At 33.5% G+C, this 16,179-nt stretch overlaps 2 protein-coding genes across 2 annotated transcripts in view; one reads left to right on the top strand and one right to left on the bottom strand.

The window, feature by feature from the left end:
- The window catches only part of LOC140058657 (putative helicase MOV-10), a 51,169-nt gene that overhangs the window by 8,275 nt on the left and 26,715 nt on the right, over positions 1–16,179 (bottom strand). Inside the window, exons 2-10 of the mRNA XM_072104348.1 lie at positions 5,836–6,033; positions 5,241–5,532; positions 4,923–5,051; positions 4,602–4,696; positions 4,378–4,472; positions 4,062–4,207; positions 3,706–3,807; positions 2,980–3,139; positions 1,929–2,071 (exon numbers count right to left, since the gene is read on the bottom strand). Of these exons, the coding sequence (XP_071960449.1) occupies positions 1,929–2,071; positions 2,980–3,139; positions 3,706–3,807; positions 4,062–4,207; positions 4,378–4,472; positions 4,602–4,696; positions 4,923–5,051; positions 5,241–5,532; positions 5,836–6,025 (1,352 nt within the window). The 5' untranslated portion in view covers positions 6,026–6,033. The remainder of the gene's footprint in view (positions 1–1,928; positions 2,072–2,979; positions 3,140–3,705; positions 3,808–4,061; positions 4,208–4,377; positions 4,473–4,601; positions 4,697–4,922; positions 5,052–5,240; positions 5,533–5,835; positions 6,034–16,179) is intronic.
- On the top strand, positions 8,573–13,945 carry LOC140058821 (dynein regulatory complex protein 11-like). The gene is made up of 13 exons (XM_072104567.1): positions 8,573–8,725; positions 9,063–9,390; positions 9,594–9,971; positions 10,125–10,418; positions 10,516–10,656; positions 10,912–10,987; positions 11,224–11,372; positions 11,482–11,636; positions 11,820–12,010; positions 12,141–12,424; positions 12,770–12,947; positions 13,215–13,453; positions 13,702–13,945. The coding sequence occupies exons 1-13, from the start codon at positions 8,715–8,717 to the stop codon at positions 13,834–13,836; spliced, it is 2,559 nt and encodes an 852-aa protein (XP_071960668.1). The 5' UTR covers positions 8,573–8,714; the 3' UTR covers positions 13,837–13,945.

Below are 16,179 nucleotides of genomic sequence, written 5' to 3'. Positions count from 1 at the left end.
TGGCAAGGAATGAGGTTAATGAGTGGACATATAAATAATAAACAAAAATCTGTATCGCTACCAAAAATTGACAAAGAATATGCAAATGAATTAAATATATTTTTCAATCGTTTTAACAAATATGATTTTTCAAAAGAAATTAAGGAACGGAAGTGTCAGCTTGAATCAAATATAAATGACATAAAAATTGATACAAATGAGGGTGAAGTATATAAGTATTTTAGAAATTTGAATGCTAAGAAAGCTCCCGGGCCCGATAAACTTAAACCAAATATTTTAAAATCATGTGCAATGCAGTTATCGTATATTTTCTCAATTATTTTTAATTTGTGTTTCACAACTAGTTCACTTCCAGAAACATGGAAACAATCATCTATTGTTCCTATTCCAAAAGGCCGTGTTATTAAGTATATGAATGATCTCAGGCCAGTTGCCTTAACATCAGTTGTAGGTAAAATATGTGAGAAAATTGTTTTAAAATGCTTAAAACCAATAGTCACTACGCATACTGATCCCATGCAATTTGCATACAGAAGTGCTCGGAGCACAGAAGATGCGATTGTCGTTAAACTTGAAAGGCTGTATCGTCATTTAGATAAAACAAAGGTTGGAAATTCAGCCTGTGTTATGTATTACGACTTCTCCTCTGCGTTTAACACCATTCAACCCCATTTACTAGTAGATAAGCTGTGTAAGATGGCCATTCCCCTTAATTTGATTCTTTTTATTCTGAATTTTCTAACAAACAGAAAGCAGTATGTGAAGCTTAGCCCAACAGTATGTTCTGATGTTAGTGTTTCCAATACAGGTGCGCCACAAGGCACTGTATTAGCCCCTTTTTTGTTTACCTTGTATACAAGTGATTATAGATCTAAATATGATTCTTGCCCAGTTGTACGATTTGCTGACGATACGGCGATGATTGGCTTGATTCAGAAGGACGATTGCACTTCATATTTAAATGAGATTAATAATTTTGTAAAATATAGTAATGATAACTTTTTAGAATTGAATGTTGAAAAAACAAAGGAAATGATTATAGATTTTAGAAAGAAAACGAATAAATGTGATCTAGTTGACATAATGGGTAGACAAATTCAGAGGGTGGAAACATATAAATATTTGGGGGTTGTATTTAACAATAAATTGACGTGGAGTAACCACTTGGATCTCGTTATGAAGAAAGTAAATACTAGAATGTACTGTTTAAGACAACTAAACAAGTTCAGTGTAAATAATAATATTTTGATTACATTCTATCAGTCTATTATTGTTGGGGTTTGGAAATATTGTATTGCAGGGTGGGGTGGAAATGTTACAGAGGGAGATAAGGGTAGAATTGATTGTGTGGTAAGAAGGGTTGAGAGGATGTCTGGTTTGTGTCAGCAGTCGGTGGATTCAGTTTATTGCGAGAACCTGGACAGGCTTTTTGGGATGGTGTTGAGGGATGAAAGTCATCCTGTGAATTCCGATTTAGGCAGTCTCAGGAGTGCTCGTAGTGGAAGATTGCGATCCGCGGCTGCTGACACAAACCGATATCTTTTCTCCTTTCTGCCCACAGGTATCAGGAGACATCAGCGACATTCATCCAGATGAGCACCATGAAATAATATGTAATAATATGTTCTTGTTGTGAGTTTTTAATATTGGTATTGTTGTATTGTCATGTTATTTTATATATTGTAATTATGATGTATTTGAAGACGAGCAATGTAAATTTTCTCCTTGTGGGAACGAATAAAGATTATACTTGATACTTGATATAATAGAGGAGACATTACACCCCTTTGCCTGTTTGTTTTACTATAAGTTGATCACGGCCTTGTAGAAGAACACCTTTATGGTAAACAAGCTTTTCCGTGTTGAAATAAAGTATTTATTATATAACAGTGTCAACATTAATAATTTAAAACAAAGTTAAAACTTACGTTGCATCAAATCCCAACACAAGTTCTTCCATTTCTATTCGGTGTACATAACCTGTGTAACGCTTGGTTGGATTGTCTTTAGAAATCGCAAATAAGTGATCTCCTTTTAGTACTGAAGGGCGATTCTCAGCCAACCCAGGTACCTTAAGAAAATAATTTAGTAATAACAAGTTTTTCACAAAAGTTTAAGACAAAAAAAGGTCATTGTTTACAGTTATTAATTTTCAGAACAATAGTAGTATTATTTTTATCTATTTTTAATAAATATTTTGAAGGTTGGTTCTCATGAAAATACAATGCAAGGATGTATAAGTAATTGACCAATGACCATTTACAACGATAGGTCATTTGTCCTTGCGTTGTGTCCTAGTGCAAAATAAATATAAATTTGGGATAAATATTTTCATTGTTTATCATTACATAAAGAAATACTATAATTATAAGTTCTTGTACTTAAACCAGCACCGGTGCAGTTACTAACCTTAAGTCTAAGGTAACGTTTGTTAGTATCGTAAGTCATCTTAGCTTAGTTACTAACCTTAAGTCTAAGGTAACGTTTGTTAATATCGTAAGTCATCTTAGCTTAGTTACTAACCTTAAGTCTAAGGTAACGTTTGTTAGCATCGGAAGTCATCTTAGCTTAGTTACTAACCTTAAGTCTAAGGTAACGTTTGTTAGCATCGGAAGTCATCTTAGCTTAATTACTAACCTTAAGTCTAAGGTAACGTTTTTTAGTATCGTAAGTCATCTTAGCTTAGTTACTAACCTTAAGTCTAAGGTAACGTTTGTTAGTATCGTAATTCATCTTAGCTTAGTTACTAACCTTAAGTCTAAGGTAACGTTTGTTAGCATCGGAAGTCATCTTAGCTTAGTTACTAACCTTAAGTCTAAGGTAACGTTTGTTAGCATCGGAAGTCATCTTAGCTTAGTTACTAACCTTAAGTCTAAGGTAACGTTTGTTAGCATCGGAAGTCATCTTAGCTTAGTTACTAACCTTAAGTCTAAGGTAACGTTTGTTAGCATCGTAAGTCATCTTAGCTTAGTTACTAACCTTAAGTCTAAGGTAATGTTTGTTAGCATCGGAAGTCAACTTGGCTTCTTCCATTCTGTACATTTGAATGTCTATCTTCATTTGCATCTCTTCAATGTGCAACAATTTGGACAGTTTTTGAGAATAATTCACAGGGGACAAGTCTTCATTCAAATCTTTTCTGGAAAATTATTATACGACATTATTTACTTACTTATCAATCAATGGTTTAATTTTCCGAGTATAAAAGTGTTCCTCCTATTCTATATACTGTATAATAATATTATACATCATCATTTATTAATCAATCAATCGTGACTTATTAGAAATATTCTTTTTTTCCAAACCAACAATTTGTATGTAAACTAACCTTGACAGTTTTGCTGTCCTGATCGGACAGCTTCTTCAGAAGTAATGACGATCTATCATCAAACAGATTGACCTCTAGAGGGCCAATTCTGTCTAATGACAGGGTCATACATGTGACATTTAATTGATTATCTTTTGATTTAACAACCTAAAATGTTGATATAAAGTTTGCGGTACACCACATATATATAGTTTTGAAAAGAACTGTTGAGTTTCTTGATGTTTTGATCAATATACTTTAATCATGAACCTATAAAGTCCATTATTTATTGTTCCCAGGAGTGAGTAAACTTTAAACAATATACAACTTAATATGCTTCTAAAAAATAAATTATGCAAGTCAAAATCATGTTATAGAAAAGTTAAGTACAAACTTACTCCAAGGAATCATCTAAATCTTTACTTTTCATTTTCGATCTCAGTTCATTCGGCACATAATAATTGTCAAGAGCAGACATCTTGAGACCATCAGAGCTCATCCTAGGAAAGAAAAAATAGAATTCAACCTTGGCCTGTTAGGTAAGTTGGAGAGATTGGGGAGAGGCGTTTCTCAGATCTCACCTTTTTAATTTGCAATTTTAACATCAATGAATATTGTGCTTTTTACATTTTCTGTGATTTTTCAGCGCTTAGAGGTACCCTGCATTTTGCGCTATTTAAATTGAACATTATTATTATTATATGACAATCGTTATCTTTAAAACAGACATTTTAATTTCATGTCATTCACTTACTGAGGTAGTCTGAATCCATCAACTGTTTCAAGTTCATTGAATCTACGTCTTGTTTGTTTAATTTTAACGTACGGTGAGGTCGCCTGAAGTTCATCCGTCAGTATAGATTTCAACTGTACACATATAGATCGAAATATGTGGAAAGACTGAAAATAAAAGAATAATTTAATAATAGTAATACTTTACTTTCAACTTTAAAAAAAAATGTTGCAATTTGTGAATAGAAGCAGTATTAGCAGCAGTTCATTTTATGCTGGCGGCTTGCAAGCATGAAACATAGATGTACTAGATTTTAATTATAACAGCTTAGGCTTACCGTTTCATCTGGATGTTCAAAATTAAATGCAATCACGTTTCTATAATTGCTGACGTATCGTGGATTACATCGAACCGTTATGGCAATCTTTCCATCTGCAAGGAACACGAAAATGGTCATTTTAGGAATTAATTAGTAAAATCACATTAATACAAAATAAATAAATATAAATAAATAGAATAATGTTATTGGAGACATAAAGATGTTTGAAAAAATTGTCTTACTTGGTGTAATGATTTCATCATTTCGACGTCTAACGATTTCAAACTGAGATCTCGATGTCATAAACTCACATTTCTTCAAAACAATATTATCATCACTATAAAAAATAAAAAGATTTTATTGGTTCGCTATACTAAAAGGTGAAACTAGAAAAAATATTATACTAAAGGTGCAAAAAGGGTTTTCTGGGAAAGCCCAAAAAGCTTAGAAACTCAGGGTCTTGTTTATTATAATATTATCTGAGAAAATACCAGAACCACGGATTGAGTTGGTTGTGCTAACGTAGATTGTAATACTCTGACTTAGCTGCTTTTTTTATTTACCTGAGATTTTCCACAGTAATTGTAAAAACAACTGGATGTTTGCTGTACGTATCCATAAAAATGTCACCATTTTCGGTATCGTGTTCTGACGTTATTCTTATCCCTTCTTTATCCTTGCGCAAACTGTCTCTATTGACGAAGAATATTTTTAAAAGTCAGTCTCGCAAGAATGACAGCTTTATATAATAAGGGTGCAAAAGAGATGAATGTAAATCTTACTAAAAATACTGAACTGTGGTCACAAAGAAAATTCAGAAAAGCAACCTTACCTAAATGAGCGATTGCAAATAGTCTTAGATCAAGACTGAAACAACTTACCTGTTTTGTTTGAAGTAGTGTAGATTCATCCTCAAGCGATGGCTTCGTCCTTCTTTGTGACCCACTTTGTTTGCTTTCTCTCTAAAAAACGTGTCACAGAAGACGCAGTACAACGAATCTTTCATCGTCTGTTCCAATTTCTCGCGTTCTTCTTCACGTTTCGTTTCAAGCATAGGTATTGTCATCTTCTCGTATGGAACATTGTTTTCAACAAGTTTACCTTGAGAATCAAATTTGAGTTTCTTTGCTTTTCCACGTGTTAATCTTGTAATGAGTTCATCAAAGACATAATCTAAAGAAATTATTAACCAAAAATAAATCTGTAAAACTTTATTCTCCTGTCAGTTGAAGAAACTTTAAATAATTAGTAATAACCTTTTATACCTTATTAAAAAATAAGATTACTTTTATTGCAACCTTTGAAATCAGTTAAAACATACAAAATCAAAAATAAAGAATATCAATATAAATTTCGTAAAAATGAAAAACATTGCAAAAAAGAAAATGAATCAAGGAACATTTTTTTAAATTTTAAATTATAATTTAATTTCTACAAAACATAATGATTTAAGCATTTAAGTGATAATATACTTACATGGCCCATAAGTGAACAGCGGATCATTTGTGAACTGTTCGTTGAAAACTTCTTTCAGCTGTTCTCTTTGCCATGACTGTTGCAGGTTATTTTCATACAAGTACGTCAAGAAACAGTTCCATAAATTGACAAGTTTACGCTCAGTTCTACTTGGCTTTGCAGAAGCCAACTTCCCTCTTTTGCGTGTCATTTCTAAAACTGTCAAATTTGAAAATAATGAAACTGAAAACCATGAAAAAAGAGCAATTTAAGGCAATTTCCACGTAAATTAAATTAATGATAATATTTGGAAAGGAAAAGTTTTTAGATTCAGAACCATTTTATTGTCTACCAGATCAAGGATACCTAACTTTGACAAAAGAACATTTAAATGAAAATGATACAATACGATAAAAATGTTGTTTTAAAAACATTAGACAAACTGCCCTACAGGCCTCTTGTTATGCCAAACAAGATTTAAATGGTTGTGCGTAACAATGTTATTCTATCTAATAACAAACATTTTTTAACTTTTTGATAAGCTTCAGTCTGAGGAGAAATATTATGAATGTGATTTTTGTAGCTGGACGTGTTTTATGTGTGTTAATGTTCAGCCCTATTAATGATTGATATAATCCAATAAAGCATGGAGGTATATGAATAAAGTAATTACAGTAATTGCCCTACCAGCACTTTATAAGACATACAACACACTGACTGCATTTTCAATGTTTTAAACAAATGTTAATTTACATAAATTAACAATTACAATAAATTATAATTAACAATATGATTAAAAAACAAATTACTTACAGTACAATGAAATTGCTAATTTTTCAATGAAACAGGAAGAGTATAATAAATCATGCAGTGAGATAATGTACATTGTCTGGGAATTTCCCACGTAATCTAATCAATAATTTGAACCAATTAGAGAAGGCAAACATTGACCATAGATAATGAAAAAGGAAATGATGTTTGCCAAATAATGAGGGCGACGTCCACAGGCGTTGTGAACAGGAAATGCTAATGACGTGTAACTGTACGCCTACTAAACACCACCAGATACCTACTAGAGCAATAAATCTTACCACCAGAGAGCAGCCACCTGTTTGGAATTTATTAATAAGGGTATATTGCAAATTTCAAAGCTTAATTCTTTCAGAAACTGATAAAAATTGAAGTTTAATGTTGAATTTCTTGCCGTCGTATTCCAGAACCGAATGCGTTTGATAAACATTATAGCAACGAAACCAACGCATTCATCCGTGTCTCGTGTGTATTGTATTCAACGGTCAACTATGAGGCGCTACCAAATTTATTTGGTCAAATAAAATCAGAAATTCGTTTCTGTACACTATAACATTTATTAAAAATAAATAAAACTTAATGCCAACTACCTTTTGTCAGTGATGGTAATCGTATGTTAAAATAGAGTAAACTCATTATAGAATAGGAATGTGGAAAGAGAAAATAAAACAGAAGTTTTAACTTGATATTACCGTGTATTTTATGTCTAAAGAAATATCTGGTGAAATAGAAAATATACAACATTTTTTATTTAATTGCTCTTAATGCTATAATTATGAGATTGAATTAGTAAAGCTAAATAATGACCTTGAAATTTTGGATGAGTCTGCAACAAAGGGAAATAATTAAAATTAATGTGCAAAAAAAATGTTATCGTATGCTATTTGTTATGTTATCGTTACCGATTTTGACATACAAAACATGATAAAAACATAATGTCAAAAGAAAGACTAATCGCGCAATCGATTGGTGTATTTTATGGGACTGACTAAAGTAACAAAAAAGCATCGGTAGCGCCTCATAGTTGACCGTTGAATACAATACGCAAGAGACACGGATGAATGCGTTCGTTTCGTTGCTATAATGTTTATCAAACGCATTCGGTTCTGGAATACGACGGCGAGAAATTCAACTCTAAACTTCAATTTTTATCAGTTTCTGAAAGAAATAAGCTTTGAAATTTGCAATATACCCTTAATAATCAATTCCAAACAGGTGGCTGCTCTCTGGTGGTAGGATTTATTGCTCTAGTAGGTATCTGGTGGTATCTGGTGGTGTTTAGTAGGACCGGTACGCCTACTGATAATGAATGTGTTGAATGTGGCGAGAAAAATAATTTAATGGGTGGAAAAAAACATTGACCACTGATACTTATTTGGAAAAATTACATATGCACGGTTAAGTGTGTTGATAACCCAATTAAAATATTAAAATTTATTATAAAAAAAAAATTATTTATTAAATAAATTGAATCATTTTGAAAATCTACAATGACAATTTTCAGGTTTCTTTTAATTACTATAATAAGTAGAAATAAATAAAGAAACGTGTTGGCCTAGACCATATAATATTATTATTTTATGTCCTAGGCCTAGGCCCCGCCCGGGTGTAGGCCTACACACTCACTGTGTTGTGTGTCGAAAAAGTCTGTCAGGCTTAGAAAGTAGCCTCTCTAGGTAGGCCTCTAGTAGGTTAGGCCTACTACTACTAGCTAGGGCCGAGGCTAGGTAGATTTACATATTCATAAAACCAATACAAATCATTTTTGAAAACTAAAACTACAAAATTATAAAAAAACCAACTAGGGGCCTAGGACTAGCCTAGTACTACTAGTAGGCCTACCTCACAGAAAACAAACCACGCCGTTGAAAAATCGGAAGTAGCTCTAAAAACAAGCGTGGGAAATACCCACATTATTTTTGTAAAACGCCCTCTATACTTCCTTCCAAGTTGCTATGACAACGATTACAACAACAACATGCAGCACCAGCAAAATGAACGAGAGCAGTTTGTTGATGTGATCTTTTTGATCATTTTGTTAGTTGAATAATATTTTCTTTGGTTGTTTGTAGAAAATATTGCGTGTAAATATGTCTCACACGTAAGTAAATTATATTTATGTGGCTTATTTTAGAAAAAAACGTCCATAAACACAACTAACATTGTAGTAGCTTCAGTATACAGAGAGCAGTTTTACTGTGTGTACTTGTGTGCTGTGCACAGTGTGTGGTGTGGTGGGTAAATGTGAATTTAAAAAAAGAGATGCTACTAGGCCTCCTGAAAATGAGTTTTCCTTTTCAATAGTAGGCCTAAGGCAATAAATGTCAGTGTTGTATTTTAGGCCTAAAATTGATTCCTATAAAGTAATAAATAAATATTATACTTTACATATACTTTTTATTCTTATATAATAATATTTTATTTCATTTTATTTTTAGTGCATATCAGAGACAATGGGTCGAAGCCCAGGCAAGTTTGAATGACCTTTTGACACAAGAGCTTCCAGCAGAGCCACAGAAACCAGAAAAGGATCGTCTCACCGCCTTTCAAAACTTAGCAACTATGTACATCAAATATATCCATATTTTTCACAAGCTTGAGCAGTGCTACGACCAGATCGTTCATCCGCAAAAGAGGAGAGTGATTCGACACGTGCTTGATGGCGTAATGGGAAGAGTGCTCGAATTAAAGAATGAGCTTGTTCTGCTAGAACTTTCAGAGTTTCATTATTTTGATGATATTTTGTCTGATTTGAAACTAGCACCTGTAAGCCACCATTTTATGTTCTTTCTTGAGTTAAAATTGCAGAGAACAGCTGTTTGTTTTAACTATAAATTGATATTGTATGTACTGTACTGCGCATGAGCAATCATTCATTGGATATATGGCGTATTATAAATGCTTTTATTAATATTACAGTATTATTAGTATTAATTGTAGGCCTAAATTAAATCCTATTTTATACACAGGGAGATATTGAAATACCAATTCCAAAATATTTTATCAATGAACGGAGCAAGGTGTTACAAGATCGTGAGAAACTACTCGGCCAGATTCTTGCAAAAATGGGACCACAAGAAGCGAAAGAGGAGGAAATGAAAATGACCCCCGATGAAGCAATTCGCCTTATACAAATTCACGAGAGGGCACGTCAAGGCAGGCTGCGTGCTAAGTTCATGAGAGAGATCCGGTTACAAGAGGAACGAGAGAGACTGGCAGCCAATCGTGGCGCACCGACTTTAGACGCAGACGTTGCGGCTGTCAGGATCCAGAAAACATGGAAAGGATTTTCCGTCCGTAAGAGGGCTAAACGAGAACGTATTGAAGAGATGATGTTTATTGGAATGGTATGGTATTTTCATTAATAAACATTTTTTTAGTAAATAACTTTTGATATAATATATAAAATAACGTTTTGATGCCATGAAATATGTGTTGTTAACTATTTTCTCTCTCACAATGTCATAGTTGTACACAATTTTTCATGATTATTATTTTAGATAGCGCCACCTCAGTCTACTAATCCTAAGAATACACCTCAATACCTAGCAGATAAAACAGAGCATTCCAGACGAGTCGCACAAACAGACCATGAGAGGGATTACCAGAAAGCGTTGGTCTCTATTAAAGACAAGCTCCGTGAAGTTGAAGGCCCTGACATCAAGGAAACCATGCAGGATCAGATAAGGCAATGGTTTCTGGAATGCCGGGATGCGACTGGGAAATTCCCAGACTATCCGGATGAAGATGAAGGTGGATCAGTGTTAATTTTTAAAGAGAAAACACCGGAAGAGGTACTGTAACAATTGTAATAAATGGGGTTTTAACAGATTCTATTCAGTTACAAACTCATTGTTTAAATTCATAAAAAACTGTTTTCCTCCATTGTAGGTGGAAGCAGAGCTACTTGAAAAAGAGGATGACAAAGGAAAAAAAGGAAAGAAGGGCAAAAAAGACAAAAAGGATAAGAAAAAAGACAAAAAGAAAGACAAAAAGGGCAAAAAAGGCAAAAAGGGCAAAGGAGATGAAGAAGTAAGTTTACTGTAGGCATGTTTTTAGGACAATTAGTCTTGGGTCATCAGATTGATGGATTTGCGGTACATCACGTATGTAGTTCTGGAAAAAACTTCATGTTATGATCAATATACTTCATTTATCCACAGGAGAGGACAGATTTACATTACATTGCTCTCATTAAAATGCTTTAAAAATTGCTATGAGAAATTGAGATACATCATTTTGTGTAAAATAATAAAAACTGATGTTCTTTTGTGTCATTTGTTATAGGAGGAAGAAGAAGGCTTTAAACTTCAGCCTTCCAAGTTTCTTGCAACAGTTGATGAATCATCCAAAGATTATGAAAGTAGGCATTATATTATTTTACAATTTTTTAGTACATACTATTGTACGCCATGTGACCCACAATCGTCCAATCAAATGAAAGGAATTAATATTTAGGTGTTATATAATATACAATATTTTATTCACATAGTACTGGAAATAAAAGGTTGTTAAATAATACGTACTATTGCACAGCATGTGACCCAAAATTGTCCAATCAAATGACAGGAATTTATTTATAATAATGATTTTATACAGGTGTGTGGAAGACTCGGAATGAGGAGAATAATTTCAGTCAGAAATACGATGCAGAGTTGATCAAAGAGGCAAAACGAATCGAGGTCGAGACCGAAATAAGGCAACAGGTCGATGAACTGATGCGACAGGAATTGAAAAATCTCAAACTGGTAAATATTACTATTTTGTTTGATGTTAATATTCTGTAATGGTAAAGAATCAACTTGGTGTCGCATGATTTGTGGTTAAAAAACTTGATCATTTTGTTTATTTTTGTAGGCTGTGGATAGAGATAAGGGAAAGAAGGGCAAAAAAGGTAAAAAGGGAAAGAAGAGTGGAAAGAAAAGTGGCAAGAAAAAGAAGAAAAAGAGTGGAAAGAAGAGCGGAAAAGGAAAGAAAAAAGGAAAGAAAGAAAAGGATCTTACTCCTGATAGGTTAGTAACGTAACTTACTCAAATTGAATGCAAAACAAATATATATGTATAGTCGGATCATAAAAGAATATAATTATTAGGTTTTTAAAATTTTTTTTATTAGTCTTAACTAGATTAGATAACACTGCAAAGTCCTTCCCCTGACCATTAATAATAATGCTTCTTCTAAACTTTCTGTAAAAGAACAATAGATTCATTGTATGAGGAGTTGGTAACAGAAGGAGTTCTGGTCCGCTGTCCCAAGTTCCACTTGAGAGATTACGAAGGTGAATACAGCTACTTAGGAACTACTCTACGACAGGCCAACATTGAACCCATGCCATCGTTATCGGATGTCCGCCAACTGGTGGCGCTATATGGAATTCTCCCGCTTGGTAAATATTATTACTTCTAATAAAATGAAAGAGTGAAGTGAATAAATGTAAATAAAAGTTGAGCTGTTGGGATTCAAAAGATATATTATTAATTATTACTGCTTTTAAATAATCAATGCTTTCTTGATAGGCTCTCAGGCTGTACATGAAAAAGCACCATTCATAAAGTCGCTTTTGCTCGCGGGACCTCGTGGAACAGGAAAACGTAGCTTAGTCCACGCCATTTGCACCGAGACGGGAGCAAATCTGTTTGACTTAACAGCCTCGAATATCTCAAGTAAATATCCAGGAAAGAGTGGATTGACAATGTTGATGCATCTTGTGTTGAAAGTCGCTAGGAACCTACAACCATCTGTCATCCTCATCAACGATGCCGAACGAACTTGGCTGAAAAAAGTTCCAAAGACAGACAAGGTAAACTAGCAAAGTTTAGGTAAAAACTATTCTACTTTTACGCGATGCAAACAAACAGAATACAGGGAGGTATTTATGATTTATTAAAAAAACTCCAGTGTTGCTAGGTTGGTGTGAATGGGGTCTCTCCAGGATTTCTCGACATTGTGAATGATCATAAACCCTAGAGTGTCTCCGGTGATCACTCGAAGTTTTGATGTGAACTATTGATCTTGATGAGTTTAACGTTCTGATATCACCACATATTGTGATCTCTTCTGGTTCGTCTCAAAGCAAACAAAACCTCTGTTACCAACAAACACATCCTCATAGGTCAGCCATAATAATGTAACTTTTTTCCCATAGACTGACCCAAAACGGTTGAAGAAAGAAATTCCAAAAATGTTGAAAGGGCTGAAACCAGAGGATCGCATCCTGTTTGTCGGAACGTCTCGTTGTCCATTTGAATGCGAAATGAAAGGATTGACCGGTGCTTTCCAAAAGATCGTTCTGATTCCAAGACCTGATTACGCATCAAGGCATTGTAAGTCATAGAACCGATTCTGTAGTGTTTTTTGTTGTTTGTATGAATTTGTATTGTGAAATAAATATATTTTTCTATCTACTGCTGATAATCAAATAAAATATTTGTACAGTTAAATAAATTAAGTTGTTGAACTGGGTAAGAGGATAACACTGGCTCTTAGCCATAGGAATTTAGTTCCCTGCCAACTTTGTGGTTTTTTTGTTTTTGTTTTGTATGTTTTTGACAATAAAGAATAAGAATTACATTTTCTATCTACTGCTGCAGTGTTATGGAACAGTCTGATAATCAAACAGAATGGAATCATAACTCAACATCTGGATGTTAGCTCACTGACCAAGATCAGCGATGGCTACACACAGAAGCACATTGTGACAGCCTGCCAACAGGTGTTGTCAGAGAGGAGGGTATCACAACTGGCAAAGCGACCTCTAACTGCTGCCGAGTTTGTGCCGTCGTTGGCTCGGATCGACCCAATATACAAAGAGGAAGAAGAAGCGTTCAAAGTAAGTTCTTTATTAAGTAAGCCTTTAATTTAAGTTTCAATACTTAATATATGAACAGAAATGTATGAACGATAACTTTAAAGCTCTGTCAAACTATCAAAAATGTGATGTGCCCATATATAGACATGATGATGTCATATCACTACCATATTTGAACATATCCCTACCATATTTGGGCACATCACATTTTTTTTGTCTAGTTTGATAATGTAGACAGAGCTTAAGAAATAATTGAAATTACATTACAGAGTTGGTATGCAAAAACCCCTCTGGGAAAGAAACGTGCAAAGGCAGCAGAGGGTAATGATGAAGATGACGGAAAGGGGAAAAAAGGAAAGAAAAAAGGAAAGAAGAGTGGAAAGAAGGGCAAGAAAAAGAAATAGTTTGACAAAATTATTTGCAAGCTGATTAAAATTGTTTCCAAGTAAATTCAGACACCTAATCTCTTTGTAAATACATATTGAGTTCTTAAATAAATTGAATACAAACTAATTCTGACTGCATTTTATTAATCTGTTGCTTTGATTGACACATACAAAGTTAAATGTTTTTCATTTAGCGTTCAATAGAAAGATAAACATTCATAAATAATATAAATTATAATATAATTTATTGAAACTGCACCTTTACAACGGCGGCACCCGTTCATACACGGTGCCTTCTAAATACAGATAGACATCATTCGGGACCGTTCTATGGCCACCACCAGGAAGCTTACTTCATCAAAGCTTCTATGAATGGATGGGAGCAGGAATGCTAGTAGACCAAACCCAGTACCGTTTTGACTACGATCAATCAAGAAATTACCTCACGGCGCCAGTATAATTAATATCAGATTAATTGTCATTTGACAAGTTCAATAGAAAGATAAACGTTTATAAACATTTCTGTGAAAAAAAACAATTAAATAATTCCGTCTTAAGCCTACTAATTTACTTATTTTAATTATTAAATGAATTCATCTACTAATTGTTCAAAGCTTATTACTTATTGTAATTATTAAATGAATTCATCTACTAATTGTTCAAAACTTATTTTAATTATTAAATGAATTCATCTACTAATTGTTCAAAGCTTATTTACTTATTGTAATTATTAAATGAATTCATCTCCTTCCCAAATATATTTTTGTTGAAAAGGTTTCTTATTTATTTCCATCACTAAAAAAGAATGTCAACAACAATTATTTACTTCTTATTTAATAACAAAATATTTTTACTGTTTTGTCACCATGATTTGCCACTGCCAGTCTACGTGGATGATGTGATATGATGCATAATCTTCTTGGATACTTGATTCCATCTTCTTTCTTATCAATCCTTTTAATGAACTTTCCACTATTACTAAATAGCTGTATTATGTGGTTACTTGCTATTATGATATTGTCATCATCATCAACTACTACTGCTCTTGGGCGCTTCACCTTACCATCTTCATCACCCTCATTGACAATGACCTTCATCAACTTTCTTTCATTGTCAAATTGTTTTAAGCAGCTTTCGTTAAGGTAAAGTACTAGAATATGTCCTTGTCTTGTAAGGGTGACATCAATGATATTTACAAATTTTAAACCTGTAACATCACATGTTGCTATTTTTTTAATCAGCTTGCCACTCTCAATGTTAAACATGGCTACATTATTATCATTAGCTACATACACGACATGTGATGCTTCATCCACATGAATACCCCATGGTGGACGGGTCAACTCTCCCTTACCAAATGATTTAACCACCTCACCATTGATAGTGCATAATGTGATGCAGTTATTCTCCCAATCACTGAATGCTATATTACCATTGTCCATTGTAATCATTCTGTTTACTTTCACACCTTCTGAGAGTGTAACCTTACTGATGTATTTACCTGATTGCTTGTATTTGTGAATAACATTGTCCCAACATGAAACAAGCAAGCAATCTTCTCCATATTTGACTACATTAGAAATTTCATTGTCTGTTTTTAAAATTGTTAATAATCCTTCTTTCTCTACTTTGATACTCATAGGTGACTTCTTAATGTGTTCACCATCAACTCTAACATCAACCTTGCAAATCCCTGCACTTGTACATCTACCTATCACAGTATAGTCACCATTGATGTCTTCTTCTACTTCAGGGATGATAGTTTCTCCTGTTGGTTGTGTCAATGTAGCTTTTATGTCATTTGCATTTACTTCACATTCATCAGTTTTAATTATGTTAACATTGAATGTTTGACCTGCCGACATGCTCTTAGCTCCTCTTAACTCTAAATAACCTGCTCTTGATTCTGTAATTATTCCAACATCCTCTTGTAATGAAGCTATTTGTGGTTTGTTTTTAACAAAGTTAATCTCTGCATTTCCATTATATTTTGTTTTAGAAGCTGCTCCGATCCTATCATCCAACACTCTAATGACGTCATTACCAGATAACATTGCCGTTGCTTCGTTGCCCTTCTTTAGGTGATGCAGCAAATTGATGTTAGTGTTTATATACGATACAGTCGTTGTCACTTCCTCTATGTCAGCATCAGATGCCTTCCTTTTTATTTTGTACATTGCCTCCACTTCACTTTTTAATTTGTCTCCACTGTCTTTTATTCTTCTTACCAATTCCTCTACATGATTTTCAATTCCTCTCAAACTGTTTTCCCTCTTTTCATCTAGTTTCTTAACACAATCATTCATTACTTCAAGATCATCATTTAATTTATCTGTACATTGTTTAGCAACTTTCTCCAAT

Source organism: Antedon mediterranea, chromosome 9, assembly GCF_964355755.1.
Source record: "Antedon mediterranea chromosome 9, ecAntMedi1.1, whole genome shotgun sequence".
NCBI classification, from domain to species: Eukaryota; Metazoa; Echinodermata; class Crinoidea; order Comatulida; family Antedonidae; genus Antedon; species Antedon mediterranea.
Note: the sequence above shows the minus strand (reverse complement) of the source record. Positions and strands in the feature narration are given on the sequence as shown.

Excerpts from the sequence above, each read along its gene's own strand:
- LOC140058821 (XM_072104567.1), top strand. Across the intron at positions 9,972-10,124 it reads AGATGATGTTTATTGGAATG|ATAGCGCCACCTCAGTCTAC; the intron begins GTATGGTATTTT and ends TTATTATTTTAG. Across the intron at positions 12,011-12,140 it reads ATATGGAATTCTCCCGCTTG|GCTCTCAGGCTGTACATGAA; the intron begins GTAAATATTATT and ends CTTTCTTGATAG.